This window comes from Coturnix japonica, chromosome 12, assembly GCF_054131305.1.
Source record: "Coturnix japonica strain WE chromosome 12, WE-NBRP24, whole genome shotgun sequence".
In the NCBI taxonomy this organism is placed as follows: Eukaryota; Metazoa; Chordata; class Aves; order Galliformes; family Phasianidae; genus Coturnix; species Coturnix japonica.
The window spans coordinates 7957545-7983370 of record NC_140674.1 but is presented as its reverse complement, the minus strand read 5'-3'; the positions used below and the strand labels follow the sequence as shown (position 1 = coordinate 7983370).

The window sequence follows — 25826 nt, the reverse complement described above, 5'->3', positions numbered from 1 at the left end:
GCAGCCACATGGCAGCTGGTCTGGCAGCAGAGCTCCTGCATGTGCTCCTTGAAGGGCTGCCGTAGGCTTCTGGGTACCATGGAGTGTGTCCCTGCCTGTGATGGCCGATGGTGGTTCTGGAAAGCACTTGTCTATAAAATAAGCTGAATGTAGGCAAGACCTATAATCTGTAAATAAAAGCATAACACTTGGCATTTAATGCTGCTGCTGAGTTCCGGTTTCAGATCTGACTCAGTTTTTAAGAAAGATTTAGAAGACAGATGCTTATCTGTAGAGGAAATAAAATCTCATTGCCCCATTTTCCTCAATGAAATCCACACAGTGGTGTTCAGCAAGGTTCCCGAAGCGTTTGAAGATCACCAGATAACCCTCTTGACCTGAAGAAGGGAGAGTGTCACGGAGAAAGCTGTAGTTAATGACCTGGGTGGGCTAATTACAATGTGTGTTCACTGTTCCCCACTCCCTCGGTGACCTCCATTATCCTTCCTAAGAGCACTTCAGCTCTTCAGAGAACCCCTTTCTCCCCCTTCAGAGTATTTTGCCTCTTCTTTCTTTTCGGTCATCTTCAAAGGACACTGAAACAGGAACATGAGACTGGTGGGCTCTGAGGGGTATAAGCATGTGGAAGAGGTCTGAGGAGTAAGAAATTCAGGCTGAAATGTCAGCAAGGGAGTTAAAAATGTTCTATGTGCTCATATAAAAGCAGCTTATAGCCTGTAATGTTACACCTGGAAATGTAGTCTGTGATGGCTGATTCATAAGCTGGCATGGGCTGCTCACTGGAAGGGTGACAGATCTGAGACCTCACTTACTGTTACAAATAATTCTACTTGTGGTTCAGCAGCTAGTGTTCCTCCTGGCCAGGGGCTCTGCAGATGTACTGTGTGAGACCTTAGCTGACTGTTAGCATCTTTTCTAATTGATCAGCTGCAGCTGGTTCAAGATCTACAATTATGAACAGTAATGTCCCTTTGTTTACAAAATGTAAAAGCCTTTCTCTCCTGTAGTTTTCCTCCTCATGGAAAAGGTTTAACCATAGAAGATACTCTAAACCTGCAGCAAGGCACTGGTGATGCAAGCCAGGTCTGGGCTCCCCTGCTGTGCCTGCCTGCCCTTCGGACTTGTGACACATAGTCACCACTGATACCAGTATTAACCTACATGTTGCAGATTTTATTGTCTGTGTCAGTAAGATCTTGTCTCTTCCTTTCTTGTAGGTAATAAGAGCCACCAAAGGCTTAGAAAACTTATAGCATGAGCTGAGAATGATGTCAAGGAACCACTTGTTGGTAGAAAGCAGATTTATAGTTGAATTGTTCTACTAATCTAAAACCCATCTGCTTGATACCCTGTTTTGGGAACAGATTTCAGAGTGGTTTGTTCTGAAATACTGATCTAGTACTGAAATTCTGATCTAGTGTTAATGTTGAGTTTATTGAGAGATGTTTTGTACATACAGGAATACATGAAAACTTTCTGGGTGGGCTTTGTTTCTTTGTATGCAGACTTTATGTATGTTTCTTTGTTTTTCAGATTAAAAGCTTAAAGTTCTGTTGATAATTAGGGCAATATAACATTCCAGTACATAAATATAAGCACCTTCCAACAGTGCTTCAAGGGATGCTGCTGACTTGTCAGCAATATAAATGCAAAAGCAAAACAATTCAGACCAAATAGCTTTGGCTGGCACTCGGATCAAATGGAGAGATGATGTTTTTCCTTTCTCATTAAATCTGGCACATAGGAACAGTGATTAATAGCAATTAAAGTCACTAAAGCTTGAAAACATTAGTCAGCTTCTTTCTCAGGAGGCTGTATTTGAGAGGAAACTGGGCCTTGGGATTCCTGCTTCCTGTGTGTTGAACCATGAAAGCGTGTGCCAAGGGCTCTTTTTGTGACAGAACTGCCCATTGCACACCTTCTCTTGCACTATCCGAGACACTGATTGCATTTTAAATACGATGCTGTTATTTCTGATGCACCTTTATTAAATGTACAGAAATCAAATATGCCTAATTAAATCATTTGTAGGTTTGGTTTAGCAACCGCCGTGCAAGATGGAGGAAGCAGGCAGGAGCCAACCAACTGATGGCTTTTAACCACCTGATCCCAGGAGGGTTTCCACCCAGCGCCATGCCAACACTGCCGACATACCAGCTCTCTGAGCCATCCTATCAGCCCACCTCCATACCGCAAGGTACAGTAGCAAACAGGTACTTGGCTAGAGAGTGCTACCGGGGGCTTCATGTGTTGATCCACTGCAGAAACAAAATGTTTCTGAAAATGTAGAAAAAAGGACATTGGCTACATTAGGGAGTGACTTGATGATGACCTTGCAAGTCTGCTTATTTAAAATATGTAAGGATTCTAATTTGTTTTGCTGCAAGAAAGAGCTGGTTCCATGTGAAAGGTCTTTCAAGAAATAATAGCCCCATGCATTGCAGAAGTGTGATGTGAAAGAAGCATCACTTCTGTCCTGTCCTCTTGGTTGCTTTTGGTGATGATGCACTGAAACTTTAGTAAGTACTACCAGCTTTTCCCAGTGGAAATAATCAGCTATTCAAACCATTGTTTTGCATCAGATAGTAGCAAGTCTCAGCATGGTAAAAATTTGTCATAACCTTACCAGAAATTCTGTGAACACTGGTAGATTGGAGCAAGGGAAACAGATCATTATATGTAGTCTTTACTAGATTTTGCTGTTAAAGGAAATCCATACAGGAGAGATGGTATAAGCCAAGTTACCGTATCCTCCATGATCCCTCTGTGACGTTTTTATGCTAACTGCTGCTGAATGTTGCTGCCAGATTATCTAAGTAATGGAATTTTCGAAAGCCAGGACTTTTCCCATCCATTGTTAGCTTCACTACAAATCACAGCAGAGTTTCTATGCTGTGACCAGAAAGGGAAAGCCTGCCTTCTAAACAAACTAAGCTTTTCTTTTGAATGTAAGCTTGTATGTGTGTGAGTACGCGCTTATATATAACTATATAAATCATCTAAAATATATTTATTTTCCTATGTTATATATAATTTTGTGGTGTCAGTTCTAAACAATGCACTTGCTGAGAACTGTGTGAAAACTGCAAGTGTGTGTTTTGGCTTTTATGGTCTATTTAATAATGACAATTTCATGGAATTTGTATGTAATTTTACTGGCCAGCTAGATATCTAGCAGTGTCGAAGGCTTACCATTCTGTTTAATCAGTACTTCCATGCAGGTTCTGATGAAATTATATCAAGTCGAGCTTCACATAATGAACTTATTACGCTAGAAAAAGAGGAGGGAAATGATCAATGTGTTTCTTTTCCTTCCAGCCGTGTCTGATCCAAGCAGTACAGTCCATAGACCTCAGCCTCTCCCTCCAAGCACTGTACACCAAAGCAGCCTCCCTTCGAACCCAGAGAGCAGCTCTGCCTATTGCCTACCCAGCACCAGGCATGGATTTTCCAGCTATACAGACAGCTTTGTGCCTCCGTCCGGGCCCTCAAATCCCATGAACCCTGCCATTGGCAATGGCCTTTCACCTCAGGTCAGTCCTGTGTTTTCAGACAGAGGATTTGCTGTATACCAGAACCAAAGAGTCTATTCCCTCAGGCCACAGTATAATGAATTGCCAAATTTAAACCATAATGTATTCTTTATACAAGCCACATGATTTCAGTTTGCTAGTTTCCTTCTTTTTTTTTTTCTTTTTTTTAAAAAATTTTTTATTTTTTTCTTCCTAATGGCTGAATCAAGAGTCATAGCTCATATTTAATTTCAGGTGATTTATAAAGTAATCATACAGGGTTTGTGTTTACGTTCAGTTGTTAGGCATTGGTAACACACTGCTGTTTTCCTGAAGATCCAGTGCTAGGTATAGAAAGTAGATCTTGTAGCTTTTGCATGAATAAAATCTCTTTAAGATAACCTCTCAAAGGTTTCAGCAGATACTGCGGGAAAATTGCAGGCAAGTGGCGCTTGGAGGGTTCTGAGAGCTGAACGCTACACTTTGAGATGGATGAGCTATAATCGAGTTATAAATACATAAATTAGGAGCATTACTGCTCTTCGGCAATGTGTAAATGCATGACTACCATAATTGTTTTTCTAATTTGCATGAGCTCTTCTTAGGAAATCACGTTAATAAATTGCCTTGATAATTGAGTGTCAAAAGGTTGGTTAGATTTTCCTACATGAGGCATCTGTCTGAAGCTGACATTATTAGTTAAACTTGAATAGACAGTAGTTTATTTTATTAGCTAGAGCTTTGCCCAGGTGCTTGGAAAGAGATGTCCACTAAATTCTGAGAAGTCACAAAGAGGATGCAATCTATAATTACAATCAGGAATCTCTTCAGGGCTGAAAGTGAGAGTTTTAACGGCTTTATCTTCTTTCCACCCTTTTTTCCTCGAAGTGGTTAGAAAAACAGAGAGAAGCTCAGAATGACACAAATGAAAAGTGAAAAGACAATTATACTCAATTACACACTAATCACCGACTATCACCACTGCCTAAGCAGGGAGAGGGCATTCTAATAGGCAGAAAATGAGATTTTAATGGCACAAAGGGTGGCCAAAATAACGACTCATATATCTTTGCCTCCTTCGTTTTCTTCAACTTGTGGTTTGCATCTCGGGAGTACAGTTCCTGGTTCCTGTGCAACGGTGATAACTCTGTGCAGCTGAAAAGTTCAAAGGCACTGGAGTTGAAAAGAATGAATAACAAAGGCAATGAAATAAACATTTTTGCCCAAAGGCAAAAGTTCATAAACCCTTTTTTGTAACAGTAAATGTAATTAAGTTTCACAGATTCCTATAGCATAGAGTGGAGTACAAAACTTTATGGCTTGAAACCTCGAGAAAAAAATACCAACAGAAAAAAACAAACGGATGTACTTCCAACAAGACTTGAATGGATTTTGTTCGAAAGAATCCTCATTTCTAAATGCAATCTTCAACAAAAGCCATGACTTTTTAAAAATGGTTGGTTTCATAATATGCAAGGCTTCCACAGTTTGGATATAAATATCTTTCTGGGATTGAGCGTTAATCCATCAAAGGTAGTTGTTAGTGTCAGTTTAAATGTATGTTAGTTCTGGCTATGGAAAATGTGATCTTTTTTTTCTTTCACAAAGCTTTTATTGTCTGTGACACAGAAGTTGAGCACAACAGTAAAGAAATCTTGTGATGTCTGGGCAAAGTGGGACAAAACAGTGAGGCCAGGCTTCCTCCCCCCAAAGTCTTGCTGATTTGAGTTTTGATATAATCAAAAGGAGATTCTGGAGCAGATTAGACTTCTTTTAATCAATTGCTGGGCTTCTTTACACCCAGCTCTGTCATTATGCTATGAAACTTCTGCTGGTTTTTGTTTTTTAACTTTCTGCTCTAAACCTTTTTTTGCCTTGGTCTTTAGAGCTGCTGTCTTTATTCTGCACCTTTACCAACAGGTTTAGAAGGAGGCTGATCATTCAGAAATTGATGCTGTGTGTTCATCACTGATCATACACAAGTGATCTCTTATATACACTTAGATGCTGAGCAGCTTCTTGACAACGGAATGATGAACCTGACTGGCTGATAAATATATTTCCATCACTTCACTGCAAACAAACAAACAAATAAAACAGCCCTAAAACACTCATGTATTGCTACCTATAGCACCTCTGAAACAGTCTTGGGGTCTGAGTGATAACGGAGATACCTCTGGATGCAATGACATACTCAGGGTTTGAGTCTCTGCAACTATTCTGTCTTTGTTGCATAAAACTGTTCATTCTGTGGAACAACTGTGATTCCAAAGAAACAACAACTGTGCTTTATGCCTGAAGGACGAGCACAAGACGCTGATTACGTCTGTGCTGTGCTCCTGGGTGTAAGATGTGATTCAGTTGGTTTTGGGGGGTCCCTTGCTGGGTTTCCTTGGGACCTGTGCACCACAAGTGTCCGAGTGTAGCCAGAAAGTTTAAAGCCAGTTCTGCACTGGTGATTTTATTAAGAAAGAAACAGGAATTTTCCTGCTGAGTGGGCATGTTGCACTGCCTTGCGTGTGTGTGGAATTTAGATGAGAGAGGATCTTTTGGCTGGCTGGTGGATTTTTGACCATAGTAAGTCTGGGTGTGTGAGCAATTAAATTGTGTTTCCACCCATCAGTGTCTCTCTCAGAAAAGCACTCTGGATATACTATGCATAAGGCTGAATTTACAGTGACTTCAGAGGGAGGGAGGAGGTGGGAGCTTTGTCTGAACCCAAATAATCTTTTTTGTGAGTAAAAAAAAAACAACCCTCAGAATTTGCAGAAAAAAATCTAATATTAAGATTCACAGGATTATACTCTTACCAGACTTAAGCCCCCTCTTCCCTTTAATTTGAGTTTATTCCAGTTGAGGGTCTGACACGCAGACCTCTGGGGGTGCTTTATTTGCTGTGGAGATGTTTCCTTTCTAACTTTGTTCTTGGGTATGATGGATTGATGTGTTGTTCAAGGCAAGCACAGAAGGAAAGGGGAAATGACTGGGATGCTGTAACTTTATTTTTATCACTTCAGCCATAAACTTGGAAGTTAGAGGACTGTACATCTTGCTCAGTTTTAAGGAGCAGAACTTAATGTAGCTTTCTTGCAGGCTGGTAGTTTACTGGAAAATAAAATGGTATTCTTGTTTATAAGACTGAAAGAATAGGAAGGGTCCCACCTGGTGAACATTCAGCTCTTTATTACATCATGGTAAGACCTGCAGATCCCCTCCAGATGATGGATGGCTCTCCTTGTGCATCTGGTTTCCTCGCTACCACCTGGCTGTGGTGAGAACCTGGCCCGCAGACCTGTCGAAGAAAGGCTTCTGCAGGAATGAGATAGTGATGGATGTCTTGGGGAACCGATAGCTGGGAGTGTCCTTGTTTCAATCGAATAGAAAAACAACCAGACCACAAGCACTCCATCTCAGCCAGAGCTATCAAAATATAATGTCAGAACAGAGATTATTAGTGTGTAATATATGTAAATCGCATATTTTTATGTTTTCTATGCCTGTTATGCAGCTTCTTGGCTTTAATGCATACATTTATGGGGATATTGTATTTCCTTCTCAAATTAGGTTTCAGTTGCTTAGTGCATTTTCTTTTAAGAAAAACTGGTTAACTCAGAATTGTTAGGGAATAGCGTATCTGTGGGTAATTGTGTCTACAGGAGTTTATCGTGCCTCTGAATTGCCATAGCACTTTCTGAGTCCGGCATTACCAGTCACCCCTGGTTCTTAGGCTGTAAACAGAAGATGGACTGCCGTAACATTTGTCTTGCAAGAGCTGCAGGTGTATGGTCTTATAAGAGCAGATTGTTTTTAAGACAGGATTTCAATATTTTGAACTGCTTCGTTTAAGACAAGGAAAAGGTCTTTTCCGGTGTACATGGGCATCCCTTGACCTTGTCATGTGCTTTTTATTAATGTCAAAGCAGCACAGTTTGCCCTACACAGTTTGCAGGTTTGGAAGCGTGCTGTTTCTGGCTGCTCCTAGGTTCAGAGCAAGCAGCAACACTGTGCTCACATTGCTGCCCATGAGGCTACTTGCTTCCTGCAGTTAACTTTTAGGATGCTCTGGTAAATTTTTAACAGAGAAAGAACAAATGTGTGCAACCTCTATCCTGCTGGACATCAGGTTTTCTTTTCCTCCTTGCCCTCCAGAAAACTACTGAGCTCTACTTTTTCCTTTCCCTTATTGTCCTTCTCTATAACTGAGCCTAACTAGTAGCTTTAAAGACTGTATTTTCAAAATGGAAAGAGGATTGAATGTTGAAGTGCAGAAGATCACAGTATTGTTTGAAAATACTTCGTAGTTCTCATGCGATTACCTGGAGTTCAAGACTGATCTTGATAAGTAAATTCCAAACGTTTCTGTGAACAGTAGTAAAATTTCCAGCTGTTTCAGGGTTTCTTTTTTTTTACTGTCAAAACATTTCACTGCCTGAGTTTAAGAATGAACCTGTAACTTTTCATGGTCAGACAGATCCTAGGTAACTGGCATTAGTTCTTGTGAGCATTGGTTTTCATTAACCTGAAGCATAGATTTGACGGCGGCTGTCGTATCAGTTAGATGTATTCATACTGTCTTGTTAACTCTGCTAAAGAGAATGCTCCGTTAAAGAATAAACTTGAATTTCCTCATTTCCAGGGCAGGAAGAAAAAATACAACTGTTAATTAATTATGCCTTTTACAATACCTTCTGATTACTGTGCAGCTGAAAATATCATATTTAGTTCCTTACCAATCAGAAGCTCATAATGTTTGTCACAGTGATGTTGGCTTTGAGAACTCTTTACTTAATGACCAAGAACATGTCAGGGATTTCCTTGTGGGGAAAAAAGTTAATTCACGTGATATAACTTTAATTTTATTTTTAGTAAAAATAAATGCATTAGATGAAAGAGGGGAAAGTTCAGTCCATGGGATTATTTCTGTTTCTGGAATATGATATAAATACATGAGATTCAATTGTTTCATAATTGTTACCTTGCAAAAATAATAACATCATTTCGAAAATACTGTCATTATTAAAATAAAATGCATTAATATGTTTATTATATAGATTAATTATACTTATTAGTATAACTGCAACAATAAACTGGTGACCTTACATTCTGAATGTCCACCACAGCTCCCTTCCCTGGGCTTTTTTCCAGCTTCACTTTCCCCTTGCCAGAATGTTTTCGAGGGCAGAATGCAGCCTTCCAAACAGGTCTGTTCTTACTGCTCAGAAATATGAAGTAGGGGGAGGAAAGGGGAAAAAAAAAAGGCAGTGGACTGATGGAAAATCATGTGAAAATATAGGAGCAAAATAACACCACATGTATAAAACTTTTCAGTAAGTACTGTGATTTTTAATCACGTTTTTCTTTCACATTACAGCCATCAAACTGCGGCAAATTTATAGCTCAGAGTTTGAGGTTTTCTTTTTGAAGGTGCTTTTTGTAGGCACTATAAGAAGATAATGCTTATCCAGGAGCTTTGACAGTTCTTCAATTAATACGTTTTGAAACAGTCAATGATTCTGACCATTAGCTGTTTCTCTGCTCATACATTTGGCTGCTGTTTCATGACGAATCTTCAGGTGAAAATTTCTTTCAAAAATGAAGCCTGAGTTTTCCCTTCCTCTAGCAACTCCTATTTAAAACAAAAACTTTATGTTTATTTGCCTCAGAGGTTAAAACACAAACCAGAATGTTTTAGCATAAAGCATCATTCATGATATATAATAACTGTAAAATTTTGGAACAAATCTTTATGGTAATTTCACATCTTAAACTTTATTTTTATTTTTATTTTTCTTTAACAGACATCACATAATAAGCCTTATTTTGTACCCTGTGATATTGAAAGTTTTAGAATTACCACCAGATCAACTCACCAGTTTCCATAATAATTTGTATCACTTACAATATACCCAAGATGAGTGTTCAGCTGCACTGCTGCTCTTAAACTAATGTTTTGCTGCACATAGAATTTAAATTTGAACCACTTAAGAGAAAGCGTGATTTAATTCTTCCCAGAATATGTGACTTGTATGCATTGGTGAACTTTTAATTCTTTAATGAATTCACAAAATGGAAATATCTACAGGAATGTAAGTACTTGCACATTTATTCAGATAATGGCTGGTGCGTGAATGAGGGCTTTGTTATGAGTAACCACTGGTGGCTTACTTGAGTAACTATGTTCTGTATTTTAGATTTCCAGAGAGTACTAAAAATACCACAGTATTTAATATATAATTATATATATAGAGAGAGAGGCCTATATTGCAGTGGGGTCAGAAAGAGCAAACTTTAATCCATAGCAAAGTTGCTCTAGAAAGTAATGTGTCTGTCTTCAAATGTGTAGGGCTCAGTTTGCATCAAAATTTCCAGCCCCTCAAAAGAGAACTGCCCAATTTTTTGCTTTATTTTTGCCAGGATATCAGTAACAGTAATCGTTTCCTTATAAAAGGAAGAATGAGTGCTGAGTCAGAATGCTAAGAGGCTTAGTCCTGCCTAGTCAAAACAGCAAAATGTTTGCTTTTTTCCTGCTGATGGTTAACCTGGCGTTAGAGTCCTTGGCATAGACACTAATGGAAGCCTCATGAATAAACCCTTCCCTACAGGTTGGATTCCTTCAGCAATGTTTGTTTGTCATCTTTTTCACATTTATGGATAATATTTCTTTTTAACTACTTGGCGAGGTTTTTGTAGCAACTTCCCCCTGGTTGATCCAGCCATGAAAGACCATGTAATAGCTGTAATAGAGCCAGAGTTCAGTGATAATCTTGCTGTAAAAGCTTTGCAGATCACAACCCCAGGCTTTCTGCCAGTGTCAAAATTAACCAGTGTTTTGATTTAAAATAATGAAAAAAAAAAAGGAAAACAAAATGGTTTTTGTTTGTCTAGCTTCCAGAAAACAGAATGGTGTGTTCTGGTTCTGAAGGCGTGTGCGAGTCTCCAGCCTTTGTGATGGTGGCTGGATTGTCTCTGTTGTGTTTTGGGCTGAGCAGTAGGTGGGAGAAGAATTTATTCAGAAAGAGAAATCTAACTCTATGCTTTGAACAATTGTAAGTAATATTGCCATATTTAACAATATAAACTCACAGGCCAGTACCTACACTTCCTAATACTGCCTAACAATTCTGAGATATTAAGTATTGATATTTAACTACATGCTATATATATATAAATAGTATATAATAGAAAACTGAACATACATTCATCTTCGGGCCATCTATTTTGCCTTTTCAGTCTTAACATTTTTGAAGCTTCTCCATGCAACAGGATCTAGAAAATTTCTCTTAATCATTTTGATAGAGTCACCTAGTCCTGTGAGTCCCTGATGTAGTGCCTGAAAAAAAGACACTAGTTTAGAGACAAACTGGGGTAATGTTGTGGACATCAGTAATCTCCTGTAGTTAAAAATATAATTCTTGTAGGATCAAGTTATCCTCTCAGTTGTCCTAGATGGTATATCGCTGCACCTTCTCTGATTTCAGTGTAGCTACCACTGATGTGTAGTGGTGTGAAATCAGTATGAGGCCTCGTTTGATTCAAGTACTCAGAAGGTCAGATCATCGGCTCTTCAAAGTCGGTGTATTTGCTCCTATTTTTATTAACCAAGTATTTGGTTCCAAGTGGTTGCCAGTTGGCACAAAATTCTTACTCTTGAGTTTCTTCACATATCCAGCAGAAATCGTCGTGTTTAAGAAATGAATCAGAAATACAGCTCTGTGATCCTATAGGTATAGCTCCATGTAAGTAGTTCATTTTATACAATCGACTAAAATCTGCCATTCTAGTGTAGGAGGGCAAACATTTTTATGTGCTTTACAGCGCAGTATATTTTTTGTGTGAGAGATTTTTCTGCAGTGAAAAGAGTTAACAGCAGGTAATGCCATTCATCTCAGAAGGAGTTTGAAATTTGCAGTGTTTGTGATGAATGAGGGTATCTGACCCACATCTGTTTTACATTAGAATGGAACATTGCCCTGACATCGTTAGGAGCATTTGTCAAGATTCCCTGGACAGAGCTTCTGTAAATTACATGCTGCAAATGTGTCAGGGTCAGATAAGAGGATATCATTAACTCCACTAAAGTTTACTGGTGATTCTGTCAGTTCAACTTAATACGTTAACTGCCAACAATTTTCCTTGAGCTGTTTCATTAAATCTTTCATTCACAGGAGGGGGAAAAAATGTATCACTGTACCCAAAAAAATATTGCACATGTTCTTTTCTCATAAATCATATTAATTGCAGACATGGTCACAAAGCATATTAAATGCAGGCATGCGTAAATGAATTAAAACATATGAGAATTTTATTGTGCTTATGGTAGGTCCTACGTCCTAAAAGACCAACCACATTAATGGACATAATGCTTCATTTAAATGGAATGAGCTTTTTCTCAGTTTCATGGACTTTATTTTATTAATGGTAGAAGTATTTTCTAAGAGCTGATAGAGGACCAGATGTCTACGTGGTGTTTAAGCTTTCATCATTTCTCTTCCTCCTGATCATAACCTCAGCCTGCGATGCTGTGTCAACAGAGATTTGTTTCAATGAATGTTTGGGATGTTTGGGATGTGCTCCATGAAAACTCTTCCATAGAGTTGACTTGTTTCAGTTCATTCTTTTTGATATTCCTGAATGCACTTTCATTTTCTAACAGAATATACAAATAACTTTATTAATTACATACGCTGTCTTTTATTATAAAAACCCAAAGGCTATAGATCAACTTTTTTTCTTTTTAAGGAAAACAAAACATGCAATGTAAAGCAGCCTGAATCTTGGCATTTATAGGGGTTATTTTCTAAAATAAATAGAACAGTTACAGCAGCATTTTAACTTCTTTGAGATCCAGATTGGTGAGGGTGACAATTACTACTTCAATTTCCCCTCATTAATTCAGAGGCAAGTACTCATTTTCCAGTAATTTGAATGGTATGTGGACTGTATAAATGTTTTTGCAGTGGTTAATGAAAAAACCCAGATCTGCTTACTTATTTCGTATTATACTGTTTAATACTAGCAGAAGTTGCAAAATCCACATCTTCATGTGTCTTTTGTATGCAACTAAGCTGAAGGTGCTGAGCATCTTACAGCATGGCCCATTGATGGCTATCTAATTGATTAGGTGAAAGTCAGCCATGCCCTTCCTGTAACTCCTTGTATGGGTGATAAGGTCATGGCACATACCATATGAAAGACTTTTGCCCTAAGGCTACTTCCCTTATAGCTTTCAAAACAGACATAACCAAAAATCTAATTATTTCGATACTAATCAACTACAGCGTGATTCCTACGGCTTCTGAAGAAGACTTTTCTATGAAGATCGTTATTCTAGTTTTCCCCACCTCAGAGACAGGGTGCTGTGCCAGTTCTTCTCCAGAGTGTCTATTAGGAGCATCTTATAAAAGATGCTTAAAGGCTTGTACTATTTCCTGATTAATTAAAAAAAGAAGTGAATTGTCTTGTGCTATGTTCTGTTGAAAATATTAAACAGAAAAGAGTTACTTGCAGTGTGTGGTTGGCAAAATAGCTATTTGCCCAGTTTAGCAATCCATCATAAAACTCCTGGTGGAGATGGTGTGTGATTTGAGAGCTCACATGCAGAGGAGTGGCATCAGGACTCCAGCGGGGCTGTGAGGGCAACACAAGCTCAGGCTGTTCTCCCTGCTCTTGAACCTGGAAAAGAACATGGTAAAATGCTGTAAGTACTGGGATTACATTGGTGCTATACAGGGATGGAAAGGGCTGTGCACTTATTTCAGATTTCTGATAAACCATGAATGTTTAAAACCATAGTCAAAACTACAGTTTTGTGCCAATGTACATATTTTTCACAGCAGTAATTTTTAACGTAAATGTTTATGTTAAGGTATGTGGGGTTTTTCTTTTTGGTGGAATTTCTTATTCTTTTAAGTTCACAACCTTAATTTTGAAGGATGAATATTAATATAACCTATGCTCATTGAAAGCATAATGTATCTAACATTGTATGCTGCCGATGCAATATCAGTTGGTTAAACATGCTACGTTGTCATGATCACATTGCTTCCCAAAAGTCCAAGAGAAATGTATATTTTCTAACATGGCAGAACTTACTAAAATAATGTTGAAAAACCGTAATACTTTTCAGAATCCAGTTTGAGGAGAATAAGTTGGGAGTCCAGTACTTTCATCTTTTAGTGGGTCTTTTGGTGTCATAATACCACTCAGGTTGCCATTTTAGTATGATGATTTCTTAATCTCTGGCAATTCTAAGGCTTCTTAAGTTGTGTCATATGAATCTCAAATTCTTTTTAATAGGTTTTGTGCCTTGAAAAAAGTGATTTGAATGAAGTATGAATATATATAGATAATATAAGATATATATGTAACATTGCATACCCAAATCCAAGTTCTTTGTGTTTTTAACTTCAGTGCTAGGGTTTCACAATGAGATGTGCTGAGTGCACCTCAAGACATGATTTGTATGCGTGAAGCAGGCAGGCATCTGGGTGTTACTTTTTGAAGTCCCCTGCTTACGCCTTTTGCTTTTTCCTTATCAGACATGTAAGACCTGGATTTGTCTTCCTTCCTAGTCTCTAATCATGATCCCTGGGGCTTGTTTAGCTTATTGATTTAAAACAAACAATTCAGATCTTGCTGAGCTGAGTCTATGAGCTCCCTGCAACAAAAATCCCTCTTCTATTGAAGTGGGAAATAAATACAATTTGAGAAAGGACACCAAAACTTTAGGAACCAGACATATTCGTATGAGCATGGCTTTATTTTTCACAAAACAGACTGCAAATTTAATAGTTTTTGTTAGGTTGGGATAAGTGCAGTGAAGCAAAATGATTATCAAAAAGCACGTGCCAGATATTTGTGATGCTTTCTTGGAGGCAGACCAACTTAAAATGATCAGGTTACGCTGTTTTGGCAGCAGCTGCACATTACCTCTCCATTTTAACCTGCAAACTGCTTCTCAAGCTTTGAAGTGCAGCTCCGTCCAGCAGAAGCAGGCAATTCTCTCAACAGAACTTACTTGCAAAATGGGCTGTAGAGATGTGCTGGGAATGCAAATACACACCGGCCTATAATGTGAGTTGATATTTGTAAATCAAGCATTTAGTACTGCAGCTTCCTTGACTCCTGTTTAAAAGCACAGGTGCTTCTGGAATCTTTTGTGCTTTTCTACTGGAAATTATAGCTTAGAGGGCTGAGCCTTTGTAAAGACACATATGTATTTTCCAGTTATCTCTTTCCATTTAATCTCAGTTCAGTTGTTGATTTTATAACTGTTTGTGTATGGACGGCTTATTAAGGGAGTCACAGCAGAGCTGCCTCAAGGTCAGTCTGGACAGCCAGACTATTTCTGTTGTCTCCTCTAACTCAGGACTAAGTTGAGAACTGGTATAATCAACAGCACTTTATCCCATTCCACATCTTCAGACCAGCACACAGTGTATCCAGAGACAGGAGTTAGGGCTTCTCTGCCTCTTCCCTACACGTTTATGTTCATCTTGGTGCTGGGATTCTTTGTTACTTCTGTCAATGGCATTGCTGTGATTCACTCCAAATTAATGCCATTTTAGATGCTGCTGATCTTAGATTAAAAAAAAAAAAACAAACCACACATGCATGTAAACTTTTTCATAGCTTTTCTGTATTAGTGGACCATGCAGAACTGTATGGGTGAAGAGTGGCTGTCTGTTTCCTGTTCCATTATGATTGAGTCCTCGAGGAATAAAAACCTGCAGAAATCCTGGCTGGGGCACAAGATCAGACAAAGATCACAATAGTTTTTGAAATTACTTTTCCTTCTTTGCCCTTAGTCTTGCTTTTTGTGGGTTACTAGCCATCACTTTTTATTTCGATGGATAATGAAGCCTTTTCTGCTCTTTGTATTAGTTAGCTAAAGCATAGATTTAAGCCTACCTGTTTTAGGAAGACGATGAAAAACTTGAGGACTCCTACAGCCCCTACAAGAATACACTTTTCCACGCATTTTAACTCAATTATTCTACCTTTCGTTTTAGGTAATGGGACTCTTGACTAACCATGGTGGTGTGCCTCACCAGCCCCAAACTGATTATGCCCTGTCCCCTTTGACTGGAGGTCTGGAGCCCACCACCACTGTCTCAGCCAGCTGCAGTCAGCGGCTAGATCACATGAAGAGTTTAGACAGCCTGCCTACATCCCAGTCCTACTGCCCTCCAACCTACAGCACCACTGGCTACAGCATGGACCCCGTCACGGGCTACCAGTATGGACAATACGGACAAAGTGAGTACTGCAACGCCATAGTCATTGATCAATTGTATGTGTTTTTGTCTGCAACAAAGAAAATTACAGGAATAGATCCTAATGGCTGACTGCTACTACTCTCCAAAATCGAGTGGAGTGCACTGGTGAGATAGCTGTAGGTTGGAGCAAGAATTCTGCTGCATAATTATTTTCTTAAGTGATGTCAACAACATCTTGATGTTATTAATTGTTGAGACATGAAACCTGATTGCCATTAGGTAAAACATAAGGGTTGTCCAAATCGAAATAACCACTGGCATTCCATTATTAGAAACACATGTTCTTAATGAGGTCAGCTCAAGAATCATTACAGTATATAATCCCAGATACGTAGAGTTTTGTCAAACTTGTCCCAGGAATAAAAATATTAGTCTTTTTCCTTTGATATATCAATATTAAATATGACAATGTCAACCTGTAGTTGGCATGGCCCCATGCTGCGAGGTTGTCACAGCGTGACTTAAAAAGCTTCTTTTGTTGTTTTTTTTCTATTGCAGGTGCCTTTCATTATCTGAAGCCAGATATTGCATAAATGAACTGTCCACTTCAAGTTAAAGCTGGTGTTATTTTCCGGTCTCGCTCCAGAGCTTGGATACCAGGGATCTTCTCAACACACTGCAGTCTAAACCGGGGCAATCCCAATGAGAGGAGCAGGATTGTCCCGCTCTCTCCAGTCATAGCATTTAGTAGACTTCTGAAGACTGAACAAAGCTATACAGAAGACAGAGGCCAAAAGCAATAATGAATAAATAAATGCGACATGGTTCATTATGAGTGGGTATACAAAACAGAGCAGAACTTAATATTGCTGCCTGGCAAAACATTCCGTTTTTTTTTTTGTTGTTGTTGTTGAAATTAATGTGCATTGATTGGGACAAATGGAACATGTTGAAATTTAGCAGTTGAGCTCTGCATACTCTGACTCATCTGGCGTCCAGTGCTGACTTTAGTCTAACGTTAAAGCTGCCCAGTTTCTGAAGCATGGGCAGCAGAACCTCTTTTGTTACACACTGGAAATGGCCATCAAGAGGAAATGTCACAGTCTATAGGAAGCTAGGATAAATGCAAAAGACTTCCAGAGCAACTTACTGGTTATCTTACCATGCTTCTGTAATCATGTTGTCAATAAATGCCACTTATGAGTTTTGCTTTACCGAGAGACAAGATCTCATGTAACATGAAAAATACATTTTATCTTTTTATGTGGAGTTTTCCTGGTCCATTGTACCTTTTTGAACAAACTTGGAGGGAAAAAAAAACCCAACGTGACTGATTTTTTCACAACTGCCTAGCAATGTGCAATACTGTGTACCTCACACAGGCTTTGGAATCATCCAAAGTCATATAGATAGAATCAGAACTATATTTTTGCAGGTACTTTTATTTTTGCAGTGCATAATTCCTAATGATCAAATACAGAAATGTTGCAGTTGCTGGACAGCTAAAATCCAGCTGCTAATCATGATTTAAAGGTCATTTGCAGGAAACAGTAAGAAAAAATGATTACGTTTACATTTTCTAGTGATGTACGGGACATGAACAGAGATGGACCTGTACAGAACACAGTCGTTTAAATTATACAGTGATATCCGATATAGAAGATAATTATAGGAGCCAAGGTTTACAAGAAGTTTGCATTGTGACATTTTAGAATGTCAATAAATTTGTGTTTTGTGATGTTGAGAGGAAGATGGAAGACGGTGTTATTTATTTCTCTCTATTCTTTGAACAAAGAGAGAGGCAGAACACAAATACATTCCTTTTAGTGTTAAGGACAATGAAGTAGTGCATTAGACTAGATTCAGTACGGAGGTTAGTTCGCACATTGGTCTTAAGGGAGAGGGAAAAACGAAATCTCTTTGTGTTGCAGCCTCTACCAACAGCGTGTTGTAAAAAAAACAAATGAACAAAACAACAAAAACAAAAAAATGTCTTTCATGTAAAAAGTTCAGTAAATATTTACTATTTATAATGAATAAACAGTTATGAAGCCTTGCAAAGCACTGATGATTTTGTCCTAAAATGTAGTATTGTGCTAAATACATTGATACATTTTAATCTGAATATCATGAAGAAATAAACCATGTTATCTTCAACTCAAGGTGTATTCCTTATGTTAGTGTCTTCTGCACGCAATCTAGAGCAGCAGTAGCCTTGGGCAGCCTCTGTGCTCAGGCACTGCTTGTACGCTGCTCAGAGGTCTGGGTTTGTCTTTTTTCAAGCACTGTTAGCACTGTATGTCTTCCCAACAGCAAAAGCCTCATGTCTTTGCTGTGCGTTTGAAGGGCTTAAACTCAGTGCAAGTAGGTCAGCTATGATGGTTTCACACAGCGCTAGAACTCTAATGAGTAATGGCTCATGGGCAGCTTCTGTACTGGTTATTTTTTCATCCTTCGTACTGGTTATTTTTGCATTCTTAAAGGCCTCGGGAATTTGTTTACAGGGTTAAGAAAAGGCAACTGGGGGAAAGACTTCCAGACAACTGGAATACGTTTCAGTGGCACACCAGTTCTAGAGGGTTGGTGGGCATTTAATTTCCTCACTGCTTTGTGGGGGAACTGGCTACCTTGAAATGTTCAGCTCTTATGTACTCATTTAATTTTTGTTTTTATTTCATTGTTTGGAAAAAAAGCGCTGTCTTATCAGCTGGAAAATGAAATAATAACATTTTTGAGAGGAAGGCATTTAAAAATGCTGAAATATGGAGAGTTTCCTTTCTAGATTATATTTCTCTGGTACACTTTTAATATCTGTGATAATTAAAAATTACGTCTCCTTTTAATAACAATTTCCTTCTCTAAGATTCCCATTTTTTCTGATGTTCTGTTTTCCATTGCCTTTCCCTTCCTGAGGGCTTGGCTATTGGCAATTGTGCACTGTCCTCTGCTTGCTACAAAGCTCTAATGAGCCTTTTTCCCCTATTTGCAAGACATAAGCTGTACAGTACAGGATAAAAGCTGCTCGCGCAGTTAGGAACTAGATGGTGTGATTGCTTCATCCCCAAAGGGCTGTACCTTTGTTGCAGGTGGAATGATTCTAACTCCACCTTTGCCATCAGCCTTCTTCCATTCCATCGGCTGGGGTGGAACAGAGCTGGCATTTCTCCCCCCATCCCTGCAGAACTGCTGGAGAAGTGCTTTCTGGACACAAAGCCCAACAGCAGGCATTTTTGCCTCAATCCTCTATTTTTAAAGTGTCCCCCAAGATTTTCCTTGCAGAGACTAATAGAGAGCTGGTGAGCCTGGAAACAAGACAGATATGGAGAAAATCATCCTGCTGTCTTGCAGGCAAGCCATGCAGTCAGGGAGCTGGGATGAGCTCTCGGAAGAAGTGAGGACTGGGGCAGAGGGACTAAGCAGGTTCCTGATTTATGATGTGCCATAGGAATTGTTGACAGAGCTGTAAGGATTACTTGGGGTACTCTGATCCCTCCTTGTTATCACTGCCAAGGCTGAAGAGCTTGGGAGCCACATGTGTTTCTGGAATACAAATGCTAAGCACTCAGAAAGTCAAAGGGGCATGAGACTGCCATGGATATTTCATTTGACACAAATGCCATGGAATAGCTCAGTGAAATGTTGTATTGAGTCCCAAACATACTTACTGATGAGACTCTTCCCTCCTCTATTTTCTCTTTATTTTTGCTTTGTGCTTTGTGTGTGTGGGAGGAGAGCAATGTGTGTGTTGCACATGCTGTAAGATGGAAATAAGTAACGATAGCTGTTTAAACCAAGGTCTAGGGCTTGGGAACTTCTGAGAGGTGGCTTTTGAAGAATAAATATCTATTACTATGGTACAGTCCTTGACTTTAAATCTTCCTTTTATCAAAAGTAACCCGTACTCTCTGAAAATACCCCAAAACCCTAATGTGATAATGTGTAAAGCAAACCTTTGTCCTGAATCAGTAACCACGAAAGTTTTCAATGCTTTCTATCCATAAAGTCTTCTGACCTTAAAGTCTGTGAGTGGATCACTGAAAGATACACCTGTATCTTTTAAGTAAGAAATAAATTTTAGCAATATCAGTAAGACCATCAGGAACCAGGGACAGCTTGAATTCATAATGCTCCTTGTATTGTTCGTTGCAGTCTTCTGTTACTTGCTTAACAATTGAAAGAAAACCTACATCCTGATTAGAGTATCCTATTTTTAATTTACATTGGCTTTTGCAGTGATGTCTAGGTATTGCCTAGAGCCAGATAAAATTAATCTGGAACAACCCAAATAACTACACTACACTAAACTACCAAATTTTTGTTCAATTAACCTTAGATATGTATTTCCTTTAGATTATATAGATGACATTGTAATTGTCATTTGCCAATGGTGAAAAAGCCTTATGCATCTTTCGGTAACTCTGAATCGGGGGATATATCATATGAAGTCATAAAGTTATCTTAAAGAATCACACAAATTGATTTGAAGTTCTTTATCAATTGTAAAATAACCAAAAATTCAGTCTGCTTCTGCAGTCACTGTAGGTAATAGCCACTTAGGTCTGTCAGTTTTTTACTGCCTATTTTCTTCCAGCACTTTAGGGCAGCTCACCCCAATCTGGGAAGTTCTCATCAGTCATAAGGAGCTGAAGGATTCAACAAGTCAGATTATTAGCAAGGAACTGGTTCAAATATTTACTAACTATATGTTGTACAAGTAGGCTTCAAAATCAGTGTATGTACACATTGCTGGAGCTTGGTTCTGTTTCACTGTTGTGTTTATACAAGCAACACACAGAAGTGCTTACATGTAGCTTAAACCTTTGTTTAAAACACACTGCCTCAGAACTGATGGTTGTAGAGCCTTGTAATCCAGAGTGCCTGTGGATATCTCAGCACTGTAGCGTATTGACATGCACTGTTTATTATTCAGCTACTCGGGCAATGTCATAGAAAATCATAATAAAACTAGGAAGACACATCACATTTGACCTTTGCTGAATAATTTAATAAAGCTAGCTTGATACACAAATACAAAAGAGCAGTTGCTGATAAGAGCAGAACTATTGCTTCCTTGTTCGAGAATTGGAAACAGTTCAGAAGCTTTATTAACTATTTGGTGTCTTCATCTCTGCTGCAGTTTGTCCCTTAGGCCAGAACCAAAGGCTAAGCTGCTTGTTTCTTCCTGCTCTCTCTTTCTCTTGGCTCCTATCCTGCAGGGACTTATTTCCTTACATCTCAGGAGAGAAGCAGCTCTAACAGTGAATTGCTGGGGGATGTTATCTGCTGAGGCTGAGGAAGCTCAGGACTGGGAGCAGAGAAGGACAGCATCTGGCTTTATGGATGGAGCTGTGGCGCATGAGGTTGGAGAGGCCGCCATCTTGTCCCATGCAGCAGTCCAGCTTCCAGGGCAGGAAGTGGAGCCATGTTGGGAAGCCTCTAAGAAACCTACGGGGCAGTTTCTCCTGAAGGTGAAACTCAGGTACAGCTTCACACACGGGGTTTGCTGTCTGCTGTGGGGAAGGCACATAGTCGCCATTAAGTATTGCTTAACGCACCTTTCCTCAAGCGTTTGGTGTCCACACAAGGTGGCTGAGGGGAAAAAGCATGGCGGCTGCAGGTGGGTTGTGGTGATTTGTTTAATAACTTTGGATCCTAATTAGACTGATCCTGCGAGCATTAGGCTGGTTTTGCTTTTAGGGCATTTTTCAGGTCAGTTCTTGATGCAGCCCTTGAGTGCTGGTGCTGAGACCTTTAGAACCTCATGCATGAGGCCTGCACTGCTGTGGCGGGTGGCTGAGCCCTCCTGGGCGTCACCTCAGGCCAGGCCGCTGTCACTGGGGCAGGCTGGGCTCACCTCACTGAGAGCAAAACCAGCTGATGGACCTCAGAAATAATAGTTGACTTGCAAAGCTACCCCATAGATCCAGGTAAGGCACATCAGGGCTTTACTCAATGAGCTCGTGGGCGAGATCTATGCCTGCTTCCTTTTGATGTATTCATCAGCAAAGGGCTACATTAATGCCTTCTATTAAAAGGACCTGGAAGGAGGCTGTTCCCCCACCCTGCCACAATGTTATTCTGCTAGTATGTCGTAACACTTTACAAGAAAACAAAAACTGTGTTAGTATGATAGAATCACATGCTCACTTGCCAAAGAGAGCTCCAAATATTTCCCTTTTTTATTAATACCTAAGCCTCTTTAAAAAGCCTCCTAAAATGAATATACATCGTAGATAGGGAGCTCCATCTTATATTCCTGTACACTTAGGCAGTTTCCTTTGATTTCAGTAGAAAATTTAGGAGCATGAGACCTGGAGATATCAAAGGTGAGTGAGCCAAGCAATTCTGATCTGTGAAACTATAGTTCTGTTGTCTCTATTCTGATTCTGCTGAAGTTCATCAGGAAAGATTAACTTTGGCAGCTTATTCAGTGACTAAATCTTGATATTTTTGTGGCTTAATTCATAACATAACTGTAAGCTATTGCCCCGTGTTTATATTTCCCATCCATTTCTCACATTTCCAAAGCATACTGATATGTGATCCTGGCAATTTAGCTACCATAATTGGCATTTTTCTAGGGCCAAAAGGAAACAAATTCCTTATCCTCCATACTTCTTTAATTTCTGAAAAACAACAAGTAACATGGTTAATCCTCTTTTTGATCTTTTTTCCCCCCTTTGAGTTTTTCTTATGGCCTTTTCCTTTTAATCTTTTACTTTCTTTTTAATCTTCACTCATTGTCCCCCCACATTTGAAGAATCTTGTGTACTTACATCTCTAAAAAGAATTGGACCACTTTATGGAAATAGCTGTTTAGGATCTTGTTCAAAGCATCATTATGTACTTTTAGCTGTTAGGGGGAGGGTGGAAAGAAAGGAGAAAGCAACTCTAAGCAGCATTTGTGTAACCTAACAGAACACTGATTTGTTCAATTCAGGGTGGAAAAGCACACAGAACACCCTAAATTAGGATAAAAATAGATTATATTAGAGGAGCAAAATGCTGAATGAACATTTCCTGTTAATTGGGGTGGGACATATCATGAGGCTCTTGATACAGGTGTGTTTGGGCAAGAGCACTTTAGGAAGGGTAGAGCAGGGCAGCACAGCAGGTTGCTATCACTGCTATCAGCATTTTGCAAACTACCCCCATCTGCTCACTCCAATCAATGTTGCAGTGTAAAATGCTTCCTAAGAGTGAGGGGAGCATGATTGTGGTCTCACCAGAAGCATGACTGGAGGGGGAAGAGTTTGTCTTCTATGGTATGTATATGCCTTGGTTTTTAATTCTGCATATGTGGAGTCTTTAAGCCTTTCCTAATGTGGTAAGCGTTCAGGCTGCAAGGCTTCCTTTATGTGTCATCTTTTCTTACCTTATGTGGAGATTTACTCTGTGAGCTGTCTTGTGGAAACTGGTAAAATGATGAATTAATCATGATAAAGGGCTCTTGTTCCCTCTCTTCTTGAGGGACTGATCTCGATATCTTATGCTATGTCTGAAAAGGAAGATGTAGAGCTGAGTTTATTGTACCTGAGCTCTGAATTTGTGAGCTTCCTCTGGGATGAAGGTTATGTACTGAGAAGTGTGGCCCTGTAAGTGTTGTAATTCAGCTTCCAGAGTCACTGGTGTGGATCTGTTTTGTTGGTTTTTTTTTGCTGAAAGATAAGGGTAGGTAAATACAAAGCCTTGTGCGTGTTGTTAATAAGCATGAAAAAGTGTGGGCATGGCACTAGTTGCTCATGGTGTGCTGGAAACTGCTGCTTCAAATTCACAGGTGTGATTTCTGTTGCTTATTTCTCTGCTGAAGTGTAATATCCCGTGTCCCTTTATCCCTGCCTTATTTGTTTATTTACTTCCTTCTAATACCAGAAAGCCAGAGAAATCTGGCCAACAGAGAGAGTGAGTTTTCCAAGTAGGCAGGAAGTTGGCAGGAATTAGTTTGTGTGCAGTTTATGGAGGCTCTCGTGCTCCTTCTACTGAAGCAATTTCTTTAAAAACAACAAACAAAAAAGACCTGCAGAGTTCTGAATGAAAATCCTCTTCCAGTTACGTGAATATAAACTGGGATCTGGGTTCCCCTGAATGTTTTATATTAGTTTAGAAAATGTATCTTAGCACTAGTTAAACTAATGCTAAAGCATTTCTTCAGTGTCCTCAGAATGCTACCAGGTCCTCCGCATTCATATGTGAGAGTAGGTGAGTAAGATCTCTCCCATAACTTAGTTGTAACCAAGAACAGGATTTGGCATTGCTTTTTATGGGGATTTTTTTTCTTTTCTTTTTCTTTCTGATTTTAAAACAAATAGTTAAAATGTGGAGCTGAGCGTTTTTTTCCAGGAGTGGCATATTCTAAATGTACTTATGCCATAGTCTGCTGCTCATATAAGATTACAGACTTCACTTTCATCTTTCTTTTTACAAGAAACCCTTAATGACAAATGCAGGCTGTTTAGTGATACCGATATACTGCAATCTTAGCATGTGAATTAGTCATCATACAATCAGTTCAGGGGGTCAGGCCTAAAGAAACAGTTCAGAGTTGGCAAACTGCTCGTCCAGTGATGTGCTCTCCACTTCAAAGTCATGGTGCTTACTCCCCAGAATTCAGATCACAGAAAGGAACAGCTGGCATTGTCGTTTGTGGCAGTAAGGACTGGTCGGGCTTCTTTTTTTTTGTAGCAAGATAAGGTTTCACTACTTTGTAAAACAACAATTTACTTTGGAGTGACCTGGCCTGTAAAACACAATAGGAAGCAGGAATCCAGGGAGCGCTGCTCTGCTGTTATTGTGCAAGTAGATGTGACCTGTGTCAAACTACACTGAAGAAGACTTAACCTTGCCTGAAAATACTCAGTGCAGTCTGCTCGTCAGTGACAGTCGAGGTTTTTATTTTCCAGAACAACTTTATAGGCTGTTCCTTTCTGTCTTGATATTCTTTTGTATTTCTGGTGTGGTCCATATTTATGGCAGCATGCAGCTCCAGACTCCCAGCGCTAAATTAAATTATTCAGGTTCCCGCTTGAGCTTTGAAATGGCCTGATTTCAGCTGAATGTAAAAAATTTCATGCTTAGCTTGGAGGTAGCAACTAGTTGAGATGACATATTGGGTGTCCTTCTGAATGCTGGTTTACTCACAGCTGGAGTGATTTGCCTTTCACTTAGTGACTGAAGCAGATCTGCTCCTCGAATATAGTGAGGAAGGAGGAGAATAATCACACATTTAAAACTGCCTGGCAGATGTATGTCTTAAGGATTTGTTATTGTTCCATTATTGTTATTATTAATAGACTTCGCTTCATAGGCAAGGCAGCCTTATCAGCCAAATGCCTCATTATCAAATGACTGAGACCCAATAAGTGCTCTACAGCATTCCTTACCAAAAGAGGAAATGATTGCAGGCCAGATCCAAGCCCTGTAAAAGCTGGTGGATAGATTCCCACTTCAATGAAGCATCGCTTGGGGCCCCTACGTGCTCATTCTCCTCTGTGTTTTCCTGCATGCTTTTTAATTCACCAACATGAACCAAACAGCTCTAGCTTCTCTCATCTCTCAATGTGTTCTGCGACTTCTGGAAAGGAACCTGGACACAAAGAAAAATGCTACAGAACAGAAAGAACCACAATACAAACCATATGACAATGCCTATTTCTTCATCCTCTTTGTCATGCTATTTTACTCTTTCCTGGCACTGACTGTCTTTTTTGGTTATGTACGCTCGAAGAAAGCTATTTCAAAGAAAGATCCTTACCAGGAGTTCATCGAGGACAGGAATCAAAAGAAGTGGAACGCGGCCCGGCCGGTGGTGGTGAAATTTGACTTTGAAGAAGAGAGTATTCTTTGAACTTCTCAAACTGAATTGCTCTGCAAGATGCACTGGGCTGCCTCTGCTGCTTATATTTCAAGTGAAGGTCTACGTGCTTATCTTGTTCGCCTGTCCCCTTTTCAGTAAGTCAAAGCATTGCTTGAAATTGCTTTGACCTCTGATGGTTCTTTCCAACTCTAAGGATTCTATGATTCTATGAAATAGGTAATTAAAAAACAAATTTTTCTTACTTTTTTTTTTTTCTTTCACATTTAATTCGTTTGCTGAAAT

General features: G+C 39.3%; 3 protein-coding genes across 21 annotated transcripts in view; 2 read left to right on the top strand and 1 right to left on the bottom strand.

Annotated features, from left to right (window-relative positions):
• Positions 1-17887, top strand: part of PAX3 (paired box 3) — a 63095-nt gene extending 45208 nt beyond the window's left edge. For all 4 annotated transcript variants that reach the window (XM_015871340.3, XM_015871337.3, XM_015871338.3 and 1 more), the window contains exons 7-10: positions 2032-2197; positions 3319-3533; positions 15524-15770; positions 16289-17887. In XM_015871340.3, coding sequence (XP_015726826.1) covers positions 2032-2197; positions 3319-3533; positions 15524-15770; positions 16289-16323 — 663 coding nt within the window. In that variant the 3' untranslated portion in view covers positions 16324-17887. The remainder of the gene's footprint in view (positions 1-2031; positions 2198-3318; positions 3534-15523; positions 15771-16288) is intronic.
• LOC107318023 (uncharacterized) lies at positions 2144-25617 on the bottom strand. Of its 16 annotated transcripts, none has more exons than XR_014933525.1 (6): positions 25111-25242; positions 13107-13184; positions 8613-8724; positions 6675-6804; positions 3193-3271; positions 2144-2277 (listed from the first exon to the last, which is right to left on the bottom strand). XR_014933525.1 is itself a non-coding variant. In XM_085513546.1 (5 exons), the coding sequence occupies exons 1-4, from the start codon at positions 25230-25232 to the stop codon at positions 6697-6699; spliced, it is 420 nt and encodes a 139-aa protein (XP_085369672.1). In that variant the 5' UTR covers positions 25233-25242; the 3' UTR covers positions 2170-3271; positions 6675-6696. The 16 variants fall into 16 exon arrangements, 5 of the variants coding, with proteins under 5 accessions (XP_085369672.1, XP_085369671.1, XP_085369670.1 ...); XR_014933530.1 differs by lacking the exons at positions 2144-2277; positions 3193-3271 and adding exons at positions 10709-10842; positions 25482-25612 and having other exon boundaries at positions 4353-6932; positions 13014-13184; positions 25111-25313; XR_014933532.1 differs by lacking the exons at positions 2144-2277; positions 3193-3271; positions 25111-25242 and adding exons at positions 10709-10842; positions 23106-23228; positions 25482-25589 and having other exon boundaries at positions 4353-6932; positions 13014-13184.
• Positions 25610-25826, top strand: part of EPHA4 (EPH receptor A4) — a 231670-nt gene continuing 231453 nt past the window's right edge. Inside the window, exon 1 of the mRNA XM_085513542.1 lies at positions 25610-25760. The gene's annotated coding sequence lies outside the window, so the exon portion shown is untranslated. The remainder of the gene's footprint in view (positions 25761-25826) is intronic.